We start from the raw sequence: 27,874 nt of genomic DNA on the forward strand, positions 1-27,874 counted from the left end.
TCAGCCGCAAATTTTTGGCCAGGAAAAGGGAATAGGACTCGTCTGGATATTTTTGCAAGGAGTTCCCTCTAGTGGGGACAGTCGATATTGTCATGCAGCATGAATTTTGGTCCCACAATTCAGACCATTACTCACTGTCTAAATAAATTCATAAGGCTCCAACAGACACACTTTACAACTTATTTCTTTATTGTACCATAGTACAATCTGTCATACAGACTTTATACCGTATGTATCAATCCCTTGCTTTCTCCATTTACTTGAACTGCCCGTGCCATCCTTTGTCATGCAGCTTTTCTACACCTTTGTTGAATGTAAAATCACTGTCACATAAAATAGAACAATCTGATACAATTGTTTACATTATAAAATAAATAGATCACTTTAAAACAAACTAATATTCAGGGAATGACATTGTGTCTGATCGATGTTTGCCTTCATAAGTGTGAATAAAATCAAATACAAAGGCCAGCTAAGCATTGCTGCCTTTAATATTTGACATATTAAAGGCAAAAAAGACAAACATAACTGAATGCAAGCGGAAATACTCTACTGTCTATAGACATAAGTATCATATAATTTATTATGTTCCATGTGTGACATGAGTTTTTGCTATATTCAACACTATCAGAGCTCGTCTGTCAGGATACATGCAGCACACACTGTAAAATAAAAAAAGCACACCTCGTCCCCACAAGCCCACAAATATCAAGCAACTCTCACCACATGTCTGTATTTGACCACTGTTAGGTGAAACTGATGCACATGACAAGGCTGAGAATGGCAAAAGGCAGATCTGTACATGGCTCTTGAAAGAAGGAAAATGAACATATGTTTTGTCTTTCACTTCTCCGACAGTCCATGTAGTTGGGTGCAGTTGTGACTTGTGTGTTGTTTGCATCTCCATTTCTTCTTTGTAACTTCATCAAGGAATTCAAAAAGGCCTAGTGGATAAAGAAGTGGGGAGTAATATCACTGATATTGTCTGTAGTCTCCAAAGGAAGGGGCGGGCATGGAGGAAGGGGCAGGTTCCTCTGCAAACTGGGGCCCTGGAGAAGAAAATAAAAATCAACAGCTCAGTAAGATGAGAGGCAACTGTAAGTCTAAAAAAAACAGTAAAGCAATATATTAATGCTACCTTCACTTCTAAGCAGCTTTTGAATATGTAGTGTAGGTCTGCAACTAACAATTACTTATAGTGTGCTATTTAGTTTCTTAGTATACAGAAAATATTTTTAAAAATACCAAATGGCATATTCAGATCGACTGTCCAGCCACCAGTCAAAAACACAGTATCTTCAGTTTGCTACAGTTAAGTAACCTCTGCAAAATTCACATTCTTTTTAACATTTTATTATTATCTTTAATAAGTTCTGAGAATTGGTTTTAAATATTTTTTGTCAATCAAAAGATAATTTAGGTCTAATTAATTTTTTAAAAAAGTATGCAAAATTGCTTGATTTTAAATTGAATGAATTGACGTTAAATTGATATTGAGGTTAAAGTGCACTATTGTTCCATGATGCAAAACACAGAGGAAGTAGAAGAGCTGCTCAGTGCCATAAGAAGTACAACTGAAGGTAGATGGTGAACCAGCTGCAAGAACACATCAAACAGCAAAAAATGTTTTTGCAGTTTAATAAACTTTGAAAAAACATATCATGTCTCCTGTGTAGTTTACATGGACACTGAAATATCAAGTCATGTGTGATAGAAGCACATTTTGCATCATCAGTAGAAAAAAAAAAGTGTGGTATCTTAAATGCAAGAGTGTTTTCTTGTGATTTATTGTATACTGACTGCAAGAACCCCTGACTATTATTGCACACATGGCTTTTCTCTTTATCAAATATACCTGTTTTAAGCAAGTGAAACATTTCTAGAACTAATGTTTTCCATCTTTTTCAAACGTTTGTTTGTTGTTAATGTATTTCTTCTTCTATTCACAAAATTGAATTTCAGTTGCAAATGATTTACATCTTTTTTGACGTGATGTGTTCATAGGTTCTCGAGCACAATACTTTTTCAATCCTATAATGTTAAACATTCATGTTTTATGACCTGTGCAAATACACTGTATGAACTTGGCTTTAACTTGCCATCAAACTGGCAGACATTTTGAGTTGATATAGCAGGAAAAGCACAGTAGCTAAACAAGTCAATTGTGTTACTCCAGTGTTCTAAATAGAACACTTCTATTATAAAGACTATTTATTACACGTGTGCTTTAAAAACCAACTGGTTAAACTGAAACTACAGGTTGGTCAAGCTGAAAACAGGACTTTTTTTACAGTTTATAAAAAAACATAACATATGCCCACGTATAATAGATCTGGTATTTATAATTCATGTTAGCATGTGCATGGTGATGATACTATTTTTGTGCAAAGCATGCTAGCAGGTAGAGATGTGACTAATGACCTAACAGTACAGTCAACAAAGATAAACAGGTCAGCTGTATGACAACCAGAGGGGAAGCTGCTGTGCAGTCAGTATTTCTCTTTGCCAGAGCAGGTATCATCTTACACATAAGGAAGCACTGATGCCTAGATAACTTACTAAGGTTTGAGCCAAATCTGAAAAATAATGATTTACACTCTTACTAACTGGCACACCACATGTACACCTGCTTCCTGCTAAAATGTTTCTTTATCCACAATAAGTTAACCTGATAAACAGCATTTAATTAGTTTGTATGAAGAAGGGAGATTCAGATATACTTATTTATCACACAGGGCTCTCTTTCCATATAAAATCCTTCAGTCTCTGTCGGTCAGTTTAATCACACAAACTTTTGAGTATCACAAGCATCACTCACCAGTTGGGAACTGTGAAGAGGCAAACCTAGTCAGTAGGATTCCAGCGCCCTCTATTAATGCCAGCAGAATACCTCCCATGGCTGCAGAGCCAACCATGGCAACTGGTCCATCTACAGAGGAACAGAGAAATTATACACATAGTACATCACTATCCACATATCAAATACAATGTAGATTCAACAATAAAACCTAAGACGTTATTCTATGGTAAACATCTCCATCTGCTCTTAACTATGTCTTCAAATATTGTATGTTATACACATATTCTTGCTAATTAAATCTGTTACAGTCCCTGGGAATTACATGAGGTCCCCAAAGTCCACAAAATAATAAGCTGTACATTTTGTCACCCTCGTTAACGTAATAAATTGAACAGATGAGTACAAAAAAAAAAAGGACATCAATCATGCTTGATGCATAAGTACTCCCAGGGTCCTGAAAAGACCACTGACAGGACAAAAAAGAAAAAATACCTGTGTGGGAAATTGATAGGCATTTGAGGTCTTTAAAAATAGATTATAATGACTGAAACTGAAGATATGCAGCTCAGTCACAACACATCCCACAAACTCAAATTCATTGGAGGAAAATTGGGGGAAAATGGCTTTTCTGTAACAACTTAAATGGTTCTATAGTCAACAGTGCCAATCACGTCCACATCCAGTTTGGCTGCCTTTACTGAAGTCATATTCTAGCTGTTTAAAATGTATTTATACAAAGCATAACAGATGACATCAGATATTTTAAAATTACATGGCCACAAATGAACTTAGAGACGCATATATTGCAACATACCCTGCAGCTGGCAATTTTGTCTTTTTTTAACCTACTACAAGGAGCCACTAAAGTGTTAGGGTTTAAAACCTTACACATAGTGGGTTAGTATGAAAATGATATATAACGGAAGAGAATTGCTAGGCTAAGGGACTGGAATGCTAAATCACCAAAATCACCAAATTAAAAGACACAGGAACTGCACCAATAGGCAGCTGCAAGTGCTCTTCAAGTACTAATAACACTGAAACATTACTAGCAAAGACTTAGGCAGAAGTAACAGGCCCACGAGTCAGTCTTCAACATCTTGTTCTCATTCACTTTGTTTTGGGTGAGGTCAAGGGTTGCCATACTGAATTGTTGGTCCATTGCTTCACTCCACTTGTGCTAAAAAGTTGGTAATGTGATCAAGCCAGTAAAGACACCATCCCAAACACAGCCATCATCAAGCATTAATACAACACGTTTGTGAGCCCTGCCTATCTAATGGCAAACCTCAGCTGATGACTAGTCTTTAGGATGTCTCCCGGTGGAGTTGCAACAAGCTTAGTTGTACACTGTGGTCAGTGTGAAACAGCAAAAACCTCATTTGCCAATTGTATGAGGCATGTATGTGCTTTCTGTTGACTGTTAATTGACAGCATCCTTTAAGTTTACTCACTTCTTGCAGCGAGAATAGCTCCTGTCATGGCGCCACTTGTTATTGAGTTCCAGGGATCCTCCTTCCCTCTCACTTTTACTAAACCACAGTCAATCATGGAGAAGAGGCCTCCCCATACTGCAAAGCTACCTGCAACCAAAAACAAAGATTCACATACGTTAATCAACAGTTAAGATATGTTTTGCACTTTGTCGCCAACTATAGACTTTAAACAGTAACAGGTTTTCTCCAAAATTAAGAACTGTCAGCTAGGATTGATGACTATTTCTCCCATTACAAAGAAATTCCATTAGCAGAAACAGAACAGAAAAAAGTATCAAAGCTTCCACACAGCTTCTGTCTGTGCTTAAAGTAACACTACTAAAGTAGTATATTTCTCCATGTTTTGACTAAATGATGATTTAATGCAATATACGAATGTACATGTCATACAGATGACAGCAAAAATGATTGACTAACTTAGTTAATCAACTAAAATTTGATTAACTAAGTTAACTTTTCATCAATATCAGAATTATAAAACACTGTAAACAACATGATGCCAAGTTGACTACAGCCCATTACAGCTACAGCTATTTCCATCCATTCAGCCTTTTTTCTTACCTCCAAGCTGTGGGGCTCGAGTCTTGATGGCAGTCAAGCTACCCCTCATTCTGTGGCTCATCCCCTACAAAAGAGAGCAACAAAAACATAAACCAATGGAAATTCATTTTCCACAAAGAGCTTTTTGATGAAGTCAAAATTGCTAAGTAGTAGATTACAGTGACATTAATGATCTAAATCACTGCCAAAAGCCTCAAGTGTCACTGAAAACTCCTAGAGTTTTGAAAAGTGTACTAAATCAGAAAAACATGTTTTCCAATATCACGTGTGTTAAAAAGCTAATTCTCTCTTTAGACCAAATACAGACCCCAGCCATTCCACCATATGTCAAATTGTCCTTGAGCAAGTCAATGAACCCCTAGGACAGTCCCATGAATGGTTGCCCTGCCACACAGCGCATGCTCTGTACAGGTGTCATACCAGTGATATGTTGTATGTAGTCTGTCATAAACATTGTCTTCAGGCAGCAATGTACAAGGTCGAAACAGAGGAGTGAACTTACTGAAGGTGCATTTCTGAAGCCCTTTACCGCCTGAAATATTCCTCCTCCAATAGCTCCCATGGTGAAAGCTCCTCCACAGTCGTCCACAATCCTCCAGGGGCTAAAAGCAGATTACAGTAATTAGTAAAGGTTATTATCTCACACTGTCCATAATATAATACATGTGCTAATACAATGATATATACTTGGTTGTGAAACCAAGGACGATAGAAGAGGAACAAGTACTTGCTTATTAGTGGTTAATATTACTACACACACACACACACACACACACACACACCAGGATATAGCAAATATATGCAACGTCATGTCTTCTATTTAAGTGATGTTCAGCGTCCAGTGGAAGGACTGCATGGCTCACAAAAATAATTATGGCAGATATTTCAGTACGTGGTACTTTAGTGGGTATGATGGTTTTTGCATTTTTGCCATCTCTACCAAACCCACATGCTCCTTTACATGTTAAAAAAAAAAAAAGATTTATTGGTTTGGCCATCTCAGTAGCACCACAATGCTTAATTTACAGTGGTATGTTTTGACAACTTTGACCTTAATTAAAATCTTTCAGCCTCTGGGGGTTGGATATTTCACTTTGCCATATTATCATATCAATAATATTTTGACAAATGTTTCAGTCCTACTCAAGTGTTACATTGCTGTGCCTTATATCCATAGATTACAACATTAAAATAGGATATGAAACACAATACGACCATATCACCACGTTACTGTATATCTCCATTAGCTGACTTACTTCCTATTTCATTGTTTACTTACAAAGGCATGTCCACTAACACACCTGGGAAATGTGAATCTATTATCACATTACTTTTCCTGACTGTAAATGTGGTATCTTAAATTATCACCACATAGTGAGCACATACTGAGCTACTAACAAATTAAATGGAAGAACTGTTTTATTTTTAAAATATTTTCAGAACGTTCTGTTTCAGAATGAGTAGAGGCAATCCAGAAATGCATTTCTAGACTTTCCTGTAATTATCTGCTCGCTATTACACTATGTACCATCTGGACAGGTAATAAATTAACCTGACCCTGGACAGTCATGTGGCATGATATCAGACCGTGGATGTAAACGTGAAATGAATTACAAAATAAATCATCACAACTGCTCATCTACACTACTAGTTACAGTTACTACAGTCTGCTTCAGTTTCCCAAGAAACAGGATTTGTCTCGAAATATCCTACTCCGGTTGTTGTGAATTCCTCAGGATGTCCCAAACAGATAGCACACAGGTTGCTAATCCAGCTAGCTTACCAATGTGCTAAAGCAACATCATGAACACACTGTCCTAAATTCTCCCAAACAGCTACAACTGTCATACAGGCGCATAACATTCACTGTAGATCGTCTATAACTTTTTATAAAATCAGATACTGCAGTCAATAAGCTGAATCTACTGACATGTGGACGAGAAAGCCGACAAGGTCACTAACAACGTGATTTAGCCGTTCGGGTCTGATGCTAGCACTCAGTGCCAATGCACTTGCATGTAAAGTTAGCATTTCTGCTAAAGTCAGTCAGCTAGCCGGATTTCACGTGTTTCGGATTATACCGCCTGCTGTAACATAAAACAGCACTGACATACACTTCACATTGTAGTTACGTAAATTGAGTCACAGACAGGACATATCCAAATATTGCTCGAAAGGGATGTTTGTCTTGGTTTTAGGACTCACCATGGTTCTCTGGCATATTCCTCCATTTTGTTCTTTCGCTGTTCCCCCTGACGTAACGTTCATCGACCACCTGACGTAATAACACAACGTGCCGCCTTAAAGGAGCGTGTTGTTGTTTTTTTTAGAGGCTCTACATTAAGAGACATTATAGGGCGTTATATTGTGAGAACGTGTCTTCTCGGAGGACAATACTTTATGCAACGAAATGTCTTGGTATCTTATTGTGCAGTGAGCGATATGAGTTTAAAATATTTTCGGAACACCAAGGCCTCCGTATTCACCAACAGTCGATCATAAACAGCAAACTCAGTGCAGTGGACAGGGGTCAAATACATAGATGGTCAAATATAAAAACTGGCATAAATAATGGTATAAATACTGGTAGCAAAGATCATTATCGAGCATTCTCACTTGTCATGGTAGAGTCAGCTCCAGCGGAAATATTTAAAATGCAATTTTATTCAATAATAAACTAATAAATAAATACATATTCGAATAAAAATAAATAAATGTGGCTACAAAATAAATCGTGAGAGAAATAAATGAGCGATAAATATATAAATAAATAATATTCTCCTCTATGACAGTAAAGTAAATGTTTCTGGGGCAAACTTATACATTTGAAGACTAACTGGGAGAAGACCCTTGGCAGATCCAGAACTTACTGGAGGAATTATTGGCTGGTTGAACAAAACAAGACATTTGAATCATCCTATTGGACTTTGGGAAACGCATCAACATTTTTCACAGATGTTTTTACATTTTGTAGACCAAACAACAAATTCATTTTTGAGGAAAAAGTCAACAGAGTAATCAACCCTGACAATAATCATTTGTTGCAGCTTAATATGGAGATGAACTTGTGTTTCAAAGAAGGCATGTTTCCACAATTAAACATAAAGTTAATCTTTTTATCGTAGATTTATCAGGCAAGCAAGCAAGCACTTTTCAAAGTCAAAGACAAATGAAAATTGGAAAGCAAGACAGAAAACAAGTGGGATTTAAGATATGATGTCATACTTGAGATGTCCACCTATTCGGCCTCCCAGTCACTTTGCAAAAGGTTGTTCCAGATCTGAGGAGTAACAACAGCAAAATAACAAAGAGACAGCATCAACACTAATTGTGGCAGACTCTGCGATGGGTTTACATTTTGGCCTGCAGAAGCAAGATGAAACCTCCTTTGAAGTAAGAAAAAATGTAAAAAATTTTAAAAAATTGAAGAAAAACAGGCAAGCACATTCATGAAAACTTTTTTGGAAGTGCTTGACAAACAAGAGAAATTTTCTAAGTCAAAAAATACTGTTGTGCTTCCACTGTGTTTTAATGATAGGCCATTCAGTGGTTTGATCAATGTAATATTCCTCAGGTTTGGATATTATTTGATTGAATGTATTGCTTCTATTTTAATCTATTTTTGTTTGTTTGGTTGGTTCTGGAAGGAGTGGTTGATGGGTGTCACATTATTTAACGGCACATATTTGTCTGCTTCAGGCTTCAACCAGTTGTTTCCAACTTAATCCCCTGTACAAAATTTTAGTATCTGTGTAAACAAAAATACTTTTTGTAAACAAAGAAGCAACTTAACAAGACTGATTGAATAGCAGTTAACCCAATCTCACAATGTCGTACTTGGGTTGTTTTTCTGTGGTTAACTGTAAATTCATCTTTGAAGTTAAGATGTATTCTTTATTGACTGATCATGGTTCAAAATTATATCAGCTGCTTACATGTTGTCTGTTTCAGATTATTTCTTTTGAATCAGCCACAAAGCAAATCTGGTTTCATGTCCTGTTACAAAAAACTACATTAAACTTTGTCAACTGAGTTCTATTCTGCAAGCAAATGGTGGCCATGTATTCCTGAGAGCCCCACTGTTTGCACCGAACAACCAGTAATCTCAACATTTTCATTCCCTCCCCTCTTTTTCCTCCATTTGAGACCAGCAATGTTGGTCAGAAGAGCAGCTACAGCTGAGAGACAGACGGTTGGCCTGCAGCCCATTATTAGGAAGGAGAAAGGAATGACTTGCAAGAGCAAGCCTTCATTTAGATATGACCAAATATAGGCATTTCATGGATGCAGAGACTGGGGCAAGGTTATGGTGAGATAAACTGACCTGCTGCTGTTGCTCTCCTCTTTTTCTCTGAACACTCAGGATAATGGCCACCTTTCCAGCTGGTGGGTAGATACTAGAAGCTTCCACTGATTCCATGCAGCTTTAAACATGTAAAGAGCAACAGATACTGAAAAAGATATTCATCGCCCAAAGCACAGTAATGGATGATGGAGAAATTCTTAAAATTAAAGTGCTTTCCAGAAATGTTTTTAAAAAATGCTATGCTGCTGACTTTGTGACTGATGTGTTTTTCTCCAAAAAATGTTCATTTACCTCTGAGAATTCTTAAAATTGAATTTAGTTCCTGTTGGAAAATCACAAATCTAATAGCATGCAAATACTGTTTATTTCAGAAGTTACACTACTTGTTGCGTACTGAACCACAACCGGCCCTCAAATCACAAAATCTCACAAGTCAGATTTAAGGTGAGCACAGAGAAACGCCTAAAAGTGAAAACAGCCCTCGGTAATGTCAAACTCTGAAGTACAACATTTGGCACAGTGGAGTTACAATAAACAAACACATTTTTGAGTCTTATATAAGTCAGGTGTCACGATTCACACACAGAGCTGCAAGTCCTTAAAATATCATTTATAGTTAAGGTTGGGTGTTGGCTACGGATACATATCTATATATGGCTCTGTAGCTATTATGTTTTCCTAGCAACAACTAGATCTGGACAGGAATGTACACAGTGGAAATACCTGAGTATATTATTCACAGTGTGAGATTTCATATATATATATTTCTCATAACCCAACAGAAACAAGTGGCAGCTCAATGGACTGATACATGCTTAACTTGATTTAACATACTGAAAAATAATTTTAAAAAATAAGCTGTATTTTTTTCTTTGCATATACTATTTGCTATTAGCCAGGCATAACATTACACATGCAAACATATCAGAATCTTTTATTGAAGACATACAGGCTCCGTAAAAAAGACATGTGTAACAAGACATGTGTGTCCTTCATTGCACCACTCTGATTTTTGTTCATCACAATGAATTTCCTTTAGAAATGACATTCACTTAAAAGTACGGCAGTAATCCACCAGAGGGTTGATTTAGGCCTGTAACAGGTTTCCAAACCCCCCTACAGTTAAGACATGTAGCTGTATTACAGAAAAGTTAAGTAAGATGTTCAAACACCCAGGCTAGAATGATTCTGTACAAAACACAACATTAGATACTGAAGGACAGCCATTTGCACTTCCTGATAAAAATGCATTATGTAATTATTTCCATGCTAAAAATCCTTTGTCATGCACCAGGATCCCACTGGGCTGCTTTCCAAGCCTGCCTGAGATGTCTTGAGATTTGACAATGAGACACACAATCAAAGACCACCTTGATCTTAATTTTATTTTTTATTTTTTTGTCTTACTCAGATTTTCTTAAGTCAGGCCGCCATGGTAGTTTATTCCCTGATATTTCTGTCATTTCAGAATTCCCAGTTTGAACAGATTTACAACTGACATGTATAAGGTGGATTCCCTCTCCACAAATAAATAAATGGTCAAATTAATGTTCGCTATATCAATGATAGACTTTTGTATATAAGAATTTTATAAAGAGTTATCTGAATCTCTCATTAAGCTCGTCACACTCTCCCACCACGCTCACATTCAGATGCATATACAAGCCAACATGTTATATGATCGGCTTCATATTATCTAGTGCAAATAACCAGCAAAGCGTCAATATGAACGTAAGACAAACAGCCACAAATTCATGGCACTCTCTCTTACAGAGAGTCCTACATCACTCATTCTCCACAGAGTCCTTTTGGTCCAGTGTTTGAGGGGAGAACTCATAGTGAGGACTATTCTTCCAACCATCTCACGTTTCATTTTCTCCATGCATCCCACAGCGCAGCTCTCCAACCGGCAGTAGGAAGGTAGAGTTTATCTCGTAGAAACCCAGTGGTGAGATGTCTTTTCTCCCTCGCTCTTTTATGTCACTTTACATTCCAACAGGAAACATTACTGCAGCCACTTTGGCACCGGCACCTGCGGGAAAAATAAAATGTAAGTTATGTGAATGCAGTGCAACTGAGCAAACCTCTACACAAGCTACTTCTAACGCACCTTCTTCAGTTGTTTAATATCGCTTCCTCTGATCGAGGCGAGCAGTTGGTCCCTTGAGTTCTTACTACCGCCCGAGCGGTCTACATCCAGCGTAGGGGGTGGAGGAGGTGGCGGTCCACCCCCAGGAGGAGGTGGAGGTGGTGGTGGACCCCCAGGTCCTCTTCTAGGAGTCAGCTTTGGTGAAGGCATGGGTGAAGGAATGGGAGACGGTTTGGGGGAAGCCTTGGGTGAGCTCCTCCGAGATCCTCCACCTACGGATTTGGGCACATCCAGTGTACCCTTCTTCTCCCCGTTGGCCTGGGCCTGCTTCTGCTCCTGCAGGCGCTTCTGCCTCTGTCTGTCCATGTTGCGACTCAGTATGTTCGTTGTGGTCATCCTGGGTCCCGCTAGCTCAAAGTGGTAACCCAGTTTGAGCAGGGTGGTGTTTTCTTTCAGAATCTTGGTCATCTCCATCTCAGTCTTCCCTCCGCAGATGTGGCGCTGGTTTTGGAAGCGGAGCTCAGTCAGCGTGGCGTTGTGCTGCAGTGCCTGGATAAGAGACAGGATGCCCTTGCCAGTGAGATGGTTGGAGTCAAGGTTGATGCTGGTGATGGCCTTGTTGTTTCGTAGTGTGCCGGCAATGGCGTAAGCTACGTGGTCGTCAGCACGGCAATTAGCCAGAGCAACCGTCTTGATGTGGGTGTTGTTGTGCAAAGCCTCTGCGAACTCAATGAGTGTTTTGGTCTTGATGACCTCTGAGTTGTTAATGTTGAGCTCAGCGAGGGTGGGGTCGTTGCTCCGAACCTGCTGCATCAGCTCATCAAACATGCTCGAGTCTTCCTCCTCTTCCGTTTGCTCCTTCGCCTTGCTGTTGGGGCTATTTTTGGCAACACAGTTACCAAGTTTCTCAGTTCCTTCAGTTTTTTTAACTTTCCTCTCTTCCTCTTTTTCCTTTTTCTCCTCGGCTTTCTTCTCGTTGTTTACCTTCTTATCTTTCTCTTTCACGTGGTCACTGTGATTAACCAACTCTTCTCTATCTGTTCTTTTCTCTGCTTTGTCATGTTTCACCTGCACCTCGCCCTTCTCGGATGGTTGTCGCTCGAGTTTGTTTTTGTCTGTCGTTTTTTTCTCCTCTGCTTTAGGCTTCTTCTCCTCTGATTTGCACTCTTCAGTCTGGCTTTCTGATACCTTGCTCTGCTTAACCATTTTAGAGACCAGCCCTTGTGTCCTGATACTCTCGGATTTCCTCTCCCTTTCCTTGCCTGAGTCCTTCTCGCTTTTTTCTCTTAGCTTTGAGATTATATCTTTGGTTTTGCTGTCATCTCTTTTCCTGCAGTCTTCCTTCTTTTCCTTCTCTTTGCTGTCATCCTTTTTTTCCTGTAACTTGGAAATCATGTTCTTTGTTTTGCTCCCGATGCTGTCTCTATTTTCTCTTCTGTCCCTTAACCTATTGTCCTCATATTTCTCCTTTTCGTTGGCCTCGTCTTTCACGTCGCTCTCTCTGCTTTCCTGCCTCCAGTTTCTACTTGCACGCCAAATTTGCTCCTCTTTCGAACTTTCGGGACCTTTGCTGTTTCTGTTTTCCACCTTGACATCTCTTTCACTTGAGACACCAGCTTGTTTTTGCATTCCTGCTTTAATGTCGTCGTTCCCCTCCTGGCTGAGGCCCATCTTCCTCAGGTATTCCTGCTTTCGACTCTCTTTCTTTGACTCACCCTGCAAACAGTAAATATGAGGAATGTGATATGGGGAAAGAAAATGCACAAATATGATGATATCATAAATATACAATTACATGGATTAATCAAAGGTGCTTTGCATCTTTGCAGAATAAATACACAGTTTATAGAGCAGAAGTTGCCCGTACAGACACACAGTATATACTGCATGGCATGCATAGTGTAATACAGCATGTATGACGCTTAATTGTACAAATACTTGCGCTATACTGTCTTCCCTCACTGTACATCAGCTCCTCAGCCATCTACTCACTGTAAACACATACAACTTCTCTGACACAATATGGCATGTGTGTTTACAGTCAGCAAAAGGACAAGGAACCGTCTTTTAAAGTGCAGGGATACATTTGCAGTAAGTAGTTAGCTAAGCGTTTGATTTGCGAGCCTCCATCTGTTTTGCTGTGTGCGGCCGTGGCCCTGGCAGATGTATCCTTAAAAGGCAGTGAGCGTAGGCGCAATCAACCAAGGAATTCCATCAGGCCTGGATTAAGAAGCTCCGCAGGCCCGCTGCTCCATCGACATGAGTGCCTCTCTTTTCAACGCACAAAGTTCTTGAAATCTTACTCCACCAGCAACCAAACTAGGATAGCTTTTCTATTTCTATTGGCAACGTAACCTTTGCAGCATGTCACAGGAATAATAGAAATGCCTTTGTATGTTTCTCTGTGTGTCTCTGCTGGTGAAAAGATGATTAAGGATGTGGAATAGATGTAAGAAAGCCTCAGCAGGTATAACAATGTTTTTCCTGGAACAGAAGTCAACTCTGGAGACCACTATTTTTGAGCTGATGGACTCAGGGTGCGTGAGGTTCAGTTGCTTCAAACAAAACAATAATAAGAAAAAAATCACATAAAAGCTATGATTAGAATAGCCTGGAACAGTGGATTTTATGTAGTGTAATAATCTATCAGTCACATACATATTTTTTGATTTAAAGTCATCTTCCTGCAGGTTATTTGTTAAAAACTGATGAAAAAGACTCAATCATAAAGACATGACGAGAGCAATGTATCTTAAAACATGCAGATCATACTTAAAGTGTCTTTAGTGTCCTCACTAACCTCAAATGATGGTTCCTTCTGACTGAGCCTCCCTTTGGCGTCACTGCGTGTTGTCGCGTCCCGGACATTGTTGCTCGTTGGTGGCTGCCCAGCTTGGCTCTCTCCTTGGAAGATGATCTTCCCATCTTCTGGGTTGAGGTCTGGCACCTTCATCATGTCCTTCTCCAGCTCCTCCATCTCCTCAGGGGAGAGAGTGGACAGCAGGTTGTCCAGGTCTGGGTCCTCGCTGACCTGGCGGCCCGTACGGGTCAGACCTCTCACCTTTCGCCTGGACATGACTGCCTAAAAAAATGTACTACACCCGTGGAAGAAAAGAGAAAGTTGACTTCTTTGTAGACAGTGATGGTGTTAGCAAGTAAATCCCTTTATTTTAAATCAGATTATTGTGTGATTTCTCTGCTGAGGTGAGAAGCTGAGTATTCCTATGGGCTGAGGCTGATGTCCTGCTGTCCTGCTGCGTCCTGCTCACCAAAAAGCCACCAAAGGCATCAATCCCAGTGCAAAGAGGCTGGACTCGCAGCCTTGCATTGAGGGGTACCAATGACGAACTGCAAGAGACTCGCATCATCAAAGTGGACTGCGAGGCTGGGACATTCTTCGAAATCCTGTGAAAGTGCATGTCCATATTTAGTTCAGGGTACACACTCCTTTAAAGGTAATGGGAAGGGCTGAAGTTTACAGAGATGCCAGAGCAGTCTTACACAGACTTCCTATTACACAATTTGTGTTTATATTGGAGACCAGTTCATGGTTGCTTATATAGTTCATTTTCACTTTAGAATATCTGGCACAGTGAGGAACGCCAGTGTTTTATTTGCGAACGTTCTCTGGTTTCCTCACCAGAAAAAGCACATTTACAACATTTTGTGGGGAAGCAGTTAAAAATTAGTCGGGTAACAACCAAAGAAGATTAATGTTACTGACAAAAAATTATAACTTTTTAAAGCTATTATTTTTTGTCAGTAACATTTGTTTGATTTGTCAGTAACATTTGTTTGATTTGAGAATAATAATATATGAATAACATATATAGGAATAATGTAAAGCTATTGTAATTTGGCTAAAGGGCTGAATTTATAGAACAGATAAGAGTTGACAATTAAAAGAAGTAAAAGAACTAATATAAAAATATATATTTAGGAGAGCATGTAAGCACAGGTATAAAAGAGAGTGTGATTTTTTTATGGTACTTTTTATGTCAAATAAGTTGTGTTTTGTTTAAAGCAAAAGTGCAAAAAGGTGCAACTTCAGCCTACACCTTTATTTGTGCTATGTTGCATTGTTTTCTATTGTATGTTTTGTTGTTTGTTTAATTTGAAATTCTTCCCAAACTGTAATTGTAATAATTCAGAAATAAAAATAGAAATTTAAGGCAAATTTACTTTTACAATAAAGGTAAAATGGAATGTACAAATATTAAAAGATTTTTTTTTCAACTATAATTACATATTTAATGTAACTGTTGTTGTAGTGTGTACTCATGCATTGTATAAGTTACCTTTGCAGTTTTTAATTAATGTAAAATGTGAATGTACATGTACATTTTACCCAGTGTAAGATTTGTTCTTGATATGTTGCTTTCGTGTAATGACACTGAAACTATCTAATCTGATGACATTAAAACTTTTTTTTTTTTTGGAGGTTAACATGGACATCTAGTGGCCAAAATCATGTACATTTATACAGACCTTGTTTTGACTCAGGTTATATAATTAGATTTTATGTGTGTGCGTGTGTGTGCGTGTGTGTCAAAAATCAATAGACACAGGAGACAATTGTATTTTACATTCCAAAGTTAAATTTTATGTTAATAGAAATTTTTTTTTTCACTCACTTTATATTACAATGTCATACCATCCATATGACAACGGACAAAAAGCCATATCTGGACACATTATTTTGCAACCTGATGTCAATTTCATTAAAACACACTCATGGAGTTGGTTTAGAAGCACAAATGAACAGAAACATCATTAAGCAAATGTTATGTCAAACTACATGTGTACAAAGAAAATCCCAGCGTTCTCCTTGTGCTTTACAAAGGCTCAACAAATCTGTACACATGGATGTCGCCATCGGAGTGAATAATTTACGCTGTAAACTGGCGGTAGTAGTTCTCGTCTGATTTCCTGCATGGTTGAGAAGTGAGATAAGATACAGCAGTAAGTCTCAGGCCTATGCTTCTCTGATCAGCTGTGTACTTTTTTTAAAAAATATGCGCCTCATTTGACATTAAAGTTGTTCAATAGATTAAACCTGATTAATCCAGGAATCACCTCGTAGGAGTCAGACAACAACAACATTATGTTTTACAGTTTAAACCGCTTACAAAGGAGCTCGGGGCTGCTGTAGTCTGTCCAGGAAGCTAAACACAGCCGCCATTACAGGATGCAGGCTCTGACCTCACCAGAGTCCACACTGTAAGGGACCATCTGAAAGAATAGTTCGACATTTTGAGAAATTCCACCTATCAGCCATCTGCTTGTTGGTTATGGTCAGGAGAAACATCTTGCCCAAGCCTTGGACTTTAACATGAACTATTAGCTTAGCTTAGCATGAACAATGGAAACAGCCCCTAGCTCTTTCTCAAAACCCAACTAAAGTCTCCTCTCCATCTAACTTATCCAAGTACTTTGATAAGGTAGCTGCACAACATTCTCTGTCACATTTTATTACAAATCCTAGGTTCTAGCAGGATGTTTGTATTTAATCAGTGCCAGACAAGTTTCTACTCTTAATGCTAAACTAGGCTAACAGGCCACTGGCTCTGCCTGTATTTGTCATAAAAGGGGCAGAAAGGTATGATGCAACAGCAGATTGATACGAAGTACTTCAAGTGCAAATTTTACTACTTTACTATTTCTATTTTATGCTACTTAATACCTCTGGGTCACTGTATGTCAGGGGAAAAAATTGCACTTTTTACTTCACTACATTTATAGAATATTAGTTAGGTTGCAGGTTCTCATTATTGATACAAAATAACCACCACAAAAATTCAAATATATGTTTCACCTTTACCATCTGCAACATTATTGCATCAATAATTATAATTTAGTAGCATAGTATATATGTTATTCTAAAACAGACCACTGTGCACAATGAGTACTTTTACTTTTGGTACATTTTACAGCTAATTCTATTTTACTTCAGGCATTTGTATTTCTATACTGTACTTTTACATAAGTAAGGGAGAGGAGTGCTTCTTTCACCCCTGTACTGTACACATGTACGAGAGGTATCAATCTTCTCTGCTAGAAAGCGTATTTCCCAAAATGTCACACAAATCCTTTAACGTGAGGTGGTCAACGACTTTTTTCTTCTTTTTCTTTTTAACAGTAGTCATTTTTGGCTTTGTAGCTTTGTCCAGAAGGTGAGAACCCATTCACAGTAAAAGGTAACTTCAATAATAATAAATACTAAATGGAAAGATGCCAAAACATCATATTTTATGTTACAATAACAATACACAGTTTTAAAATAACCTGTTACAATATCATAAAATATTCAGCTGAAGAACCGATTTACAAAATAGGTATTTAAATAGTTAATCTCTTCTTTTTCATGGTTAGTTATTGTAAGGCGGGACATTTTGTTTTAATCAAGCAGCGTCACCTGCAGCTCCCCTGATCCGATATGTTACAAGAAATAAACATTTAACATGAATTTCACTGTCATCCTACCTGGTGTAATGGGATTAATCTTAAGATTCATCTCTAATTTATTTAAAACCACAAAAAGAAGCAGAAGAGGACAGGTAACTTTGACTGGGTAGCATGCTGAAGTTGAGATGGAACATGAAAAGGGTGGTACTAATAAACTACCTTGAAGCAATTACTCAAGCCAGATACAAAAAAAGACAAGACAAAGTTCAAACTAACGGGTGACAAAAGCTTTCGTACACAGCACTGGTGGTACCATAAAACCACTAAGCCATCTGCCTATTATCCAAATATGTCTCTGTCTTAATTGAACATGCATCCCTTATTATTAATTTGTTTGCATTTTCAGCTATGACAAACTTTGTGGAAAAAACAAACAAACATCAAATACAGATACAAAGACATCATGTTATCATAACTGGAGAATGTGGATCAGTCACAGAGATAACCTGGAATGTAGCCATTGGCAGTAATCAATTTATTCAAATTTAACAAAAGTGAGGAAACAAAGCATTTTTTTCTTTCACAAACAAAGAGGGAGTGTACTATCATCCCTTCTGATCCCTTTTCTGTAAGGTAATGAGCACTCTCTTTAGATGATGCCCTGTCATTGAGGTGTGTGTGCCAGAGCAGAAGAGGCAGCACAGCATTGAGACATGGATACCTCGTCACTCTAAGGATCATGCGACGCCCGCTGTGAAACCCACCCTGGGCAGTCAGGCATCAGGTTGCCGGACAGAATCTGATTTACATTAGTACTGTGGAAAAGAAGGACGACGCTGTAAATAAACAACAACAAAACAAAAAAAGAAAACCTTAAAGTGCCTCCTATTCTCTTTCACAGGCAAACCACTGCTAGTCAAGTTGTAGCGTTTGAGTGTTTATTTCATCGTGTTTGTGTGTGTGTGTGTGTGTGTGTGTGTGTGTGAGTGAGTGAGTGTGAGAGAGTGTTGCTGCCTTCTCCTTTTGTAACAGTCATTTCTCTCAGCTGCAGTTGTTTCTCACTGTGTGTATGAAGATGAGCCCATCAGTGACCAGGATACTGAGGTGGAGAGTACGGTGGTGGGGCTGAAAAAAACAGGAAACAAAGTCAAATCTTCAGCATGAAGCTAATATTAAACCACCAAACATATTTTTCTGTGCAGGTAAAGCCTGACCGCTACTGTGACTAATTAAGAGTCAGCAGCCATACTAGTAGCTCTGCAGGGAACACTGGATGCTATGAAGTTAAATGTTGACATGTGCACAGTGGCGTTAGCAGGTTATGTTTATCAGGGCTCCAGAAGATCTGCCAACTGTAAATCAACCGTTTTATTAAACGTACCAATGTGCCTGAAGTGATGAAGGTCTCTGCTTATATTTATTTTCATTTTCTACCCACATTCTGCATGTAAGTTGCAGGATGTCATTTCTGGATGCTGTGAGCTCCTGCTAGCTGCTAATATTGTGCCAGTGTGCCCTGTGGTTTGACTCACAGGTGCTCGTATAGGTTTTTGCCGACCTGTTATTTCCAGTCAGTGCAATTTGATGGTCTGTGTCAGCCTCATGATACTGTACAAAGAACTGCTTATACTATTCACAGATAATAAACCCATCACTTGTCCCCACTGTCTGCTCAACATCCACTGTTTGTACATATTCTAAACCCTTTTGTACTTTTCTCATGTGGGAGAGGAGCAAGAGCTGACGGCTAATTACATGGTGGGTTTTATTTATCATTTCTTACTGTCAGAATAAAAAGAGATCACCTCCAAAAGATGACGGTGTGTCACAACATCCCTTTCATAACAACTTGCAGAAACTCACTGGCTACACTTATTATTGACGTGCCAAAAGGCAAGGTGAATTTTTTTAAACAAAGACAACCGTTCAACTGATGAAAAAAGTTACTGATATATGTCTATTTTTTAAAACATGGCTTTGCTACTGATGTGGACAATCAAACAAAATGTGGAAATAATCTCTTGGCTAGGAAACGTTACAGTCCAATTTCTGCCAGAGGGAAGTCGTTATCAAACGTTGAGGAAATTATGTTGCTCTCACCCTGGCTGTATGCAGGATCCATCGGGTGTGGTGGGTAAGGACTGGGCTGCATCATTGGGTATTGTGGGGGCATGCCAGGATACTGGGGCGCCATTGGATAACCTGCATGTGGGTAGTCAGAGGGTCCAAGTGGTTTTCCATACGCATCATACATGGGCTCCACTGGGTAGCTGGCCATAGGGATCTGCTGGGCTGTGAGTCAAAGAAGTATAGACAGCTATGAAGGGCAAATACAACCTCATGGTCGTCTGCATAGACATGGCATCGAGAGAAGATGTCCTACCATCATAAGGTGTCCTGCCCCTCTGCTGCCTTCTCTGGTAGAGGTAACAGCAGGAGCACATGAAGCAGCAGACCATAGTTGCAATGATGGCCACAAACAGGAGGATGGAGGAGGCAATTCCAGCTAAAGTGGTGGGGCTGAGGAAAGAGGAAGAGGAGAGTGAAGGATTTAAGTTACAAAGCATTCCCTTTCTTACTTTGATATCTTGCCTCAGGTTGTTCCTCCCCCTCTATCTTGCTAATTGTGACTCACTTTAGGAAGGATGAAAGAAGAGATGGTTGTGATGTGAGGCTTTTGATTCAGACACACTCTTTCCCAAACACTGACCCTAATATCACATCTAAGTAAATGACGTATACCCTGCATCTCCTGGCCTCCAACAGATTCCATTGCTTCATAATCTCAGTGAAGCAACAAAGCTTTCCATTTCATCTCAGCCTCGGCCGCCTACTGATCTGATTTCCTAGCAGGATTAATAAGCTGCAGGTTGTCTGTTCGCTGCTGGATGGTGATGGATGATTTCCAGAGCTGTGGAGGAAAACTGCCATGCTGCAGCCTCTCAGGTACAAGCTTGCTTACTCCAGCATTATCACGTTCCCTCACGGGAGATTCTAGCTTTAAATACCACTGAATGCACAGCTGATGTGACAGAACCACTAATGAGAAAATATTACAGTCATTTAATCAAGTGCAGCCACTGAACTATGGGAACAGGCCTGTGTATGAGTGTTGAGTTTCTAGTCTTTGTAGAAGAGCTTTCTTGGAGAATTTATGATGACAAATATTTTCTACATGTTTAGAAATGCCAATCCATTTTTTCTACCTACCTAAATCACTTTTTACAGGAACTATTATTGCCCCATAATCCAAATACCACAAAGAATATAACTTTTTTTTTACTTCCAGTTCAGGATTTATGCATCCAATTACATATTGCAACTTCTTTAACTCTCCACTTTATTTGTGACTATTTACATCCCCCTAGTATAATTCAACTGAAATCTATCAATTAGCTTTTAGTTCATTTGATTCATTCTTCATATTGTATATAGTAGGTGCCTATAATGTCCATGCCAGTTTAGATTACAAGGTTAGCATTCTTACTTTTGCAACTGTTACACTTCAATTTCCCTGCATATATTTTATCTCATGTTGTTCCATGATAAAAGTTTTTTTTTTAAATTGCTAAACATGATTTCAATGGGAATGCTTTATTGAAATAATAAAACAAAACTCTAAATCCACTGGTTAAAACAAGAATTTTACTGCGAAATGCTAGCATTTATGCTAAACCTAAATTGTAATGTTTCCATCAAGACGTTGCTCAGAATTTGTGGAAAAAAATGATCTCAACTCAAAGATCTCCTTAGTAGTTGTTTCTAAGCTTCTTTCAGCCACTTCTTACGGTTCACTTCAGTCACATGACAACTCCTTGAGCTGACAAAGACCATGAGAGGGAGCGGAAAGCTCCAAAAAGAGCTAGCAAAACATATGGTTACAACTAACAGATGTTTTAATTACTCACTGATTTAAAATTTCTACATACAGTGCCGTCCAAAAGCATAAAGAGTGAAAACTATTTTTTTCTTTTGCTACTTTAAACATTTGAGCTTGAGATCAAATTACCAAAACACAAGTAGACACAAGTTATAGGAAAAGTCAGAAACTTTGTCCTCTGTAGTGAGGGGATCTGTAGTGGTTGTGGGAGGCATTTTGCTGACATGGTTTGGGTCCACGTGTCTGTGTTCTGAGTGATCACCTTCACCCTACATAAAACATTTCTATCCTTATGAGTGGCCACTTCCAGATTGACAATGCCCTCATTCATTGGGTACAAGAGGTCACTGAATGGTTCTATTGCTTGCAAAGTCACCAGATCTAAACCATACTGAACACCTATGGGAAATTTTGGAATGGCGTGTTAGACGCTGCTCTCCAGCACCAACTTCAACATACCAAAGAAGGGAATTTCTTTCTGAAATGAAGAATTACGGTTATCCTTCCAGTAGAGTTCCACAGACTTGAATCAACACCAAGGTGCACTAAGACTGTCCTGGTGGCACATGGCAGCCCAAAACCTCACTCTGACACTTTATGTTGGTTTTTATTTTATTTTGTCACCTGTCTGCACTTGAAAAAGTCAGTCAGTGGTACGATGAAATGTCACCCTACTGTGAAACGAGGGAGTTAAATGTGAACAAGCATCAATTCCACTCTACTATTCACATACTTTTCTATGGTGCTGTATGTTTTTACATGTTTTGTCTGAAAAATATTAGACAACTTTCCGAAATGTCACAATTTCCCCAGAGACAACTGTGACATCTTCAGCTTGTTGGTTTTATCAAACTATCAGTCCAACGAAAAAAAACACAAATACTCACATCGAAGAAGCTCAAACAAAATAATCCTTGGTATTTTCTCTTGATAATCAACTTAAGCAATTAACTCATTATAAGAATTGATACAGATCAATGATACGCAAATTGGCTAATTGTTTCAGCTTTAACAAAATGCTAAAGCATTATCCCTACTACATAGAAAAAAACATGAATTCATATATTTAGAAAAAAAAACATGCAATCAATTCCTGGATGTCTCTGGCTTTGTAGCACAGTATTCACTTTCTTATTTTTAATTTTAGTCTTTTTCCTTATGAATGGATTGATATTAATAGTGCAGGGTTTTATCTTGCAGGAAAGAGGTTTTATGAAAATTTCCTCCTGAAGAATAACGTATCAGTCTGCTCATAGTAAATGAAAGATACATGATCCTGCAGTGACAGCCTTGAATCACGAACACAAACACTGAATCTTGGCGTCGAGTAACTTAATAATTAATTAACTGAATTAAAACTCTGTTGACGCTTCGTCTGCACTCACCTAAACTGGAAGAGCATGCAGCGTTTCTGCTCCCGCTCCGTGATCATCTTGAAGGCGTCCAAGCAGCAGTAGCGCCGGTGGCAGTTCCCACAGCAGAATGTGATGAGAGGGCAGTCGAAGCCATTGTGCCAGGTGCCATTTTTATCCACGTACCACAGACAGTCCTCATTCCCACTGACTGCAAAACAAGTACAACACAAAGCGTGAGGCGGGATGACACAACAGAGAAGATGATCAAAAACCGTGAGGGAAAGAAAGACGCAGCGAAATTAAGGAAACAGCAGGTCTGACTTCAGCTTGCTCTCACAAGTGTTTGTTCTCCCTCTTACTACCTCCCATTTCTGTTGACATGCTGTTTGTTTTATCACATTTTCAAAGTGAGAGGAGTTTTGAATGTTCCCGTACAGCTACAGCTTTGTTTTGCCTTCAGGAAAAAATAAATATTTATTTGGAACTTTTACTGGTGCCTCTTTCTTACATCTTCCCTATTCCAGACCTCAGTGGCAATGCATTATTCAACACTTCCCTGTGGCAGAAGTTGAAAACTGATTCAGTCCGTAAGGTGCCCAGAAGATTTAAAGGACTTGCACGACTGCAACTAAGGATCATTTTCACCATGACCAGTTATGTTTTTGTGTTGATCAACTCATTATGTGATTTATATAACACCAAAAAATACCTGCCACAATTTCATACAGCCGAGATCAATCAATAGTTGTGTATTTTGGCTGCCATGCTGTCCAAAGACCAAAAACATTCAATTTACTCCAATGTAAGAAAAGATAGAGCAGCAAGTTCCCACATTTAAGAATACGGAACAAATAAATATTTGGTAATCTTCCTTGAAAAATGACCTAAATGATTAACAGAAAATCAAAACAATTATTTACTTTTTTGTCAACTGGTAGATTATGCAGTTTTGATCACTTAAACATTTTTTTTTGCCAGTGTAAAGGAAAATCTGTACATGATTATCTACCTTGAAAGAACACAGTGAAAGAAAAAAATATTCGTAAATGTTTCATTTGTGTGGCCTCTGGGTTCGAAAGATAATTTTTCATGTATCCACTAAAAAAAGAATAGGAATATGCATATTGTAAGCTCTTACTTGAGCTGAAAATTGCACATGTGATTACGTTTTCCACAACATATAATGTAAGGCAACATTTAATTACAGCCTGGTGACAACAGCTGCATGTGTGCAGGCTGCTAAAAGACACGCTGTTTCGTACGTTTAAGGAGGTCTTCCTCTAAAACCTGTGAGAAAAGTGACACACAATGCACAAGATCTTGGAACACACAATCTGAGTAAATGCAGTGAATAAAACATCATGTTGATCCTCGGAGAGCTGCTTTTTCCTTGTTGAGCTGAGTGTATTAAACTGATGGAAACTCCATTAGAGGCTGTCTGCTGTTCAGTGGTGAGCCAAGACCTACATAGACTTGGTTCCTGAACCTGTTAAGACTAAATTTGGATGATGACCTTTGAGTGCTGGAATTTACAATACATATTAAGGTTTAACTAGAAGAAAACAAAAACCAAAACTAATATTGATTCATATTAGTATTGTTTATTTGTTTACACTGCTGTAAACATGCAATAAACTACTGCTTGTCACATTGCAGTCTTTGTCAAACACCTGAATTTGTCAAGTAACGTAACAATCCTGCAGTAGCAGTTTCTGAAACCATTTTGAAGAGGTGCTGATTCGATGTTATGGTCACCTTGGAAGCTGCAGTTTGCGGTGAAGTGTAGTGTGGGGTTTTTATTGTTTTGCTTACTCCACCCTATCGTAGCAATTTGCCAAGTAACGGACACACCTCTCTGTTAGGGCTGCAAGTCGTGATTATTTCCACTGTCAATTAATCTGTTGCTAATTTCTTGATGAATCGAATATTTGTTTGATCTATAAAATGTCAGAAAATGCAAAGAAAAGTAATTCAGTGATTCCCAAGGTGCAAGATGATTTCCTCAGATGTCTTATTTGGTCCACAACCAAAAGATTATCAGTTTTCTGTCATAGAAGATCAAAGAAAATGGAAAATCATTGCATTTCAGAAACTGGAATGTGAAAATTTCTGCTTTTTTTTTTGCTAAAAAAAAAAAAAACTCATATTGATTACCTGATTATGAAAGTACCTTTAATTTAATGGCAGAGAATGAATCAAATGATTGTCGCAGCTTTAATCCCTTTATCATTTCATCCCTTTATTACTTCAATCCCGGTAAATGATATCCCAAAGTGCAGGCTGCAAAATGATCATTAAGTGGAACCACAGCAACAAAACCTCAACATTAATACTTTCATGAAGGTGGGATTTACTGCAGGACTATGAGCTTAGTTTAGGTAAAGATGTTTCTAATAAACTGGCAAGTGATCTATAAACTTAAATAAAGATTTGAACTTGGGTTGTATTATTTCATTGTACATATTACTGTTGAAATGTGGTTTCTAAGCAAAATTTGGTGCTACAAAGTCAATAAACAAGTCTATCTTAACACAAACATATGTCTCATATTATCTTTGTAATTTACGTCATTTATGTAAATCATAGCAAGGGAAAAATATCAGAATCTGGCAACTAAATCGTTACCAAACAATTTCTTCACCAATATGTTTGTAAAGGTGTGTAATAACATGCCTTAAAATGTTCAATTCCCGTGGGAAACATTAAAAAAAAACCTGCTCAAGTTAGGGTACCGATAAATGATAGACGAAAAATCGATTTTTTGAAATCTGGCCTTAAGTAACTTATGAGGGGACAAATCAGGGTTTTTTCATGATTCTGAGTTCATTGTTAACATTTATATTTCACCACAAACACTTCTTTGTTGAAAAAGGCCACACTCACTTTTACATTTACATTCACAGTAGCTTATATTTCACATCCTTATACACTGCTCAGAAAATACAGGGAACACTAAAATAACACATCCTAGATCTCAATGAATTAAATATTCCAGTTGAAAATATGTATTAATTACATGGTGGAATGTGTTGAGAGCAAAATAACATAAAAATGATCAATGTAAATCAAAATTATTATCCCATGGAGGTGTGGATGTGGAATGAGGTGGCGGATGTTCTCCTGAGGGATCTCCTCCCAGACCAGGGGCCTCATATACAGAGGGTGCGTACGTGCAAACACTTGGTGTAAGCACTTTTCCAGGCTCACGTTCAGATGTATCAAGAGTGAAATGATCGTGGAAATGTGCGGTCCTCCATGTCAACTCATTGACTGGTGTACGCACGTTTCTATTGCTTTGAGCCGTTGGCGACACTTAGAGGTGATGCTGGGATGTAAAAATGTGAAAAATAATGTAAAAGAAGGTCATTCCTCAATGTGCACATCAGAGACACTTAGATGAACAATTAACACACCCAGGTGTTTGCAATCAGATGAGTGGATAAAACAGTGTGTGTAAAACGGTGCAGAAGATACCGTTAACAACAACGGCAGCCTTGGACCTGTTAGAGGATATTGCCAATGGAGCAGTGCCAAGAGAACAAGTTGTCGGAGACCGAGAGAATTTTTTGGCTCAGGATCGTCCTGAGTCAAAAAATCCTCTCGGTCCCCGAAAACCCAACTGGCTCATCAGCCGCTTTAGGTTCCTGAGGGCAATCCTCTTAGAACTGTGCGCGGAGCTGCGGCCAGTATTGGAGCGCAACACGGCCGGGAGCCATGTCCTACCTGTGCCGACACAGGTGCTGACCCACTGGGCTTCCTAGCCACAGGGTCATTTCAGAGGGAGCTGGACGACCGATCGGGACTGTGCCAGTCGACATTGAGCCGAGCTGTGTGGGGTGGAACTATCAGAATGTCAGCCAGGTACATCAAGCTCCCATACCGCAGTTGAACAGGACGACGTAAAAGTGCAATTTGTAGCGAAGGCCGGTTCTCCTGATGTAATCTGAGCTATCGACTGCACACACATTTCTATAAAGGCACCATCAATAGATGGATGTGTTTATATAAACAGAAAGCATTTTCATTCAGTTCAATGTACAGATCATCTGTGATGCGCAAATACATTTAAGTAACGTTGTTACGAGGTGGCCTGAATCAAAACACGACTCATTCATTCTGACCAACAGCGTAGTTGGGAACAGGCGAGAAGCTGCACGGTGCGGGATGGGTGGCTTCTTGGTGAGTAAATAATTTAACTGTCTTAATATTGATCCCTCTGGCACGCGTTAAGCATGTGCGCCCCGGACGGGCATCAGCAGCTGGCTGTTGCAGCAGACCGGAGGATCGGCTGGAGGAATCCGGGTCTGTGACATGAGGCTGGGACTGCGTCTCAGTTTTCTCCTGCCTCATTGTCTGTTAGAAAATAATAAATTGAGTAATTTGACATGAGACAAAGTCTTTGATTTCCTCTTTGATATCCTGGCAAGATTACGCAAGAACCTGTATGTTGTTTGGCTGCGAGCAGATTATTATATGACCCATATAATGAATAAATCTGTGAGTTACACAACATATATTTACCTTGGGGTGATCTGTGTGACCTACGTGTGCTCCCACCACCCCTGTGACAGCAGTGTCACCCACAATAGCGGCGACTCTCTGCTCAAACGGGTTGAGTTCCTCCTGGTTACTGTTATCTGATCGTGCAGAGAGGGGAATCCCACCTGTAAGCCCTGTTTATACTAATTTGCATATTTAAATTGGGGGCGTGGAGAGGGAGGAGTCTGATACTCCAACATGTGCGGTCAATTCCACGTTGAGTGAGATGTACAAAGGAAATGTGCTTTAGTTCATCTGGATTTGTTGTGCGTACACAGTTTTCTGGATTGAAGCGTACGCCAGGTTTCAGTATGAAATCCACGCAAGTCTTTGTACATGAGGCGCCTGGATTAGAGCATCAGTCAGTGGTGCAACGTGGAGTTGGTGGATGGAACAAGACATGATGTCCTAGATGTGCTCAGTTGGATTCAGGTCTGGGGAAC

General features: G+C 39.0%; 4 protein-coding genes across 5 annotated transcripts in view; all 4 read right to left on the bottom strand.

The window, feature by feature from the left end:
• Positions 1–18,087, bottom strand: part of LOC103355889 (ras-related protein Rap-1A) — a 39,944-nt gene extending 21,857 nt beyond the window's left edge. The window contains exons 1-2 of one of the 2 annotated variants that reach the window (XM_008279839.1): positions 18,071–18,087; positions 2,732–2,737 (exon numbers count right to left, since the gene is read on the bottom strand). The gene's annotated coding sequence lies outside the window, so the exon portion shown is untranslated. The remainder of the gene's footprint in view (positions 1–2,731; positions 2,738–18,070) is intronic. The other variant, XM_008279838.1, reaches the window with a different exon arrangement.
• On the bottom strand, positions 169–7,109 carry timm17a (translocase of inner mitochondrial membrane 17 homolog A (yeast)). The gene is made up of 6 exons (XM_008279837.1): positions 7,063–7,109; positions 5,360–5,459; positions 4,858–4,921; positions 4,255–4,383; positions 2,819–2,929; positions 169–1,049 (listed from the first exon to the last, which is right to left on the bottom strand). Exons 1-6 carry the CDS (start codon positions 7,086–7,088, stop codon positions 973–975), a joined length of 507 nt encoding a protein of 168 aa, XP_008278059.1. The 5' UTR covers positions 7,089–7,109; the 3' UTR covers positions 169–972.
• On the bottom strand, positions 10,082–14,577 carry lmod1b (leiomodin 1b (smooth muscle)). Its single transcript, XM_008279836.1, has 3 exons — positions 14,053–14,577; positions 11,274–12,968; positions 10,082–11,195 (listed from the first exon to the last, which is right to left on the bottom strand). The coding sequence occupies exons 1-3, from the start codon at positions 14,326–14,328 to the stop codon at positions 11,169–11,171; spliced, it is 1,998 nt and encodes a 665-aa protein (XP_008278058.1). The 5' UTR covers positions 14,329–14,577; the 3' UTR covers positions 10,082–11,168.
• shisa4 (shisa family member 4) overlaps positions 15,828–27,874 on the bottom strand; it is a 17,584-nt gene continuing 5,537 nt past the window's right edge. The window contains exons 2-5 of the mRNA XM_008279834.1: positions 22,923–23,100; positions 20,041–20,177; positions 19,758–19,949; positions 15,828–18,782 (exon numbers count right to left, since the gene is read on the bottom strand). Coding sequence (XP_008278056.1) covers positions 18,742–18,782; positions 19,758–19,949; positions 20,041–20,177; positions 22,923–23,100 — 548 coding nt within the window. The 3' untranslated portion in view covers positions 15,828–18,741. The remainder of the gene's footprint in view (positions 18,783–19,757; positions 19,950–20,040; positions 20,178–22,922; positions 23,101–27,874) is intronic.

The sequence above is a fragment of the Stegastes partitus genome, unplaced genomic scaffold, assembly GCF_000690725.1.
Source record: "Stegastes partitus isolate 25-593 unplaced genomic scaffold, Stegastes_partitus-1.0.2 Scaffold171, whole genome shotgun sequence".
In the NCBI taxonomy this organism is placed as follows: Eukaryota; Metazoa; Chordata; class Actinopteri; family Pomacentridae; genus Stegastes; species Stegastes partitus.

Excerpts from the sequence above, each read along its gene's own strand:
- lmod1b (XM_008279836.1), bottom strand. The coding sequence starts at position 14,328 with ATGTCCAGGCGAAAGGTGAGAGGTCTGACCCGTACGGGCCGCCAGGTC. Across the intron at positions 12,969-14,052 it reads AGAAGGAACCATCATTTGAG|GGTGAGTCAAAGAAAGAGAG; the intron begins GTTAGTGAGGAC and ends TACTGTTTGCAG. Across the intron at positions 11,196-11,273 it reads ATATTAAACAACTGAAGAAG|GTGCCGGTGCCAAAGTGGCT; the intron begins GTGCGTTAGAAG and ends TTTTTCCCGCAG.
- timm17a (XM_008279837.1), bottom strand. The coding sequence starts at position 7,088 with ATGGAGGAATATGCCAGAGAACCATG. Across the intron at positions 5,460-7,062 it reads GAATATGCCAGAGAACCATG|CCCCTGGAGGATTGTGGACG; the intron begins GTGAGTCCTAAA and ends ATCTGCTTTTAG. Across the intron at positions 1,050-2,818 it reads CTCTTCACAGTTCCCAACTG|GGCCCCAGTTTGCAGAGGAA; the intron begins GTGAGTGATGCT and ends TTTCTTCTCCAG.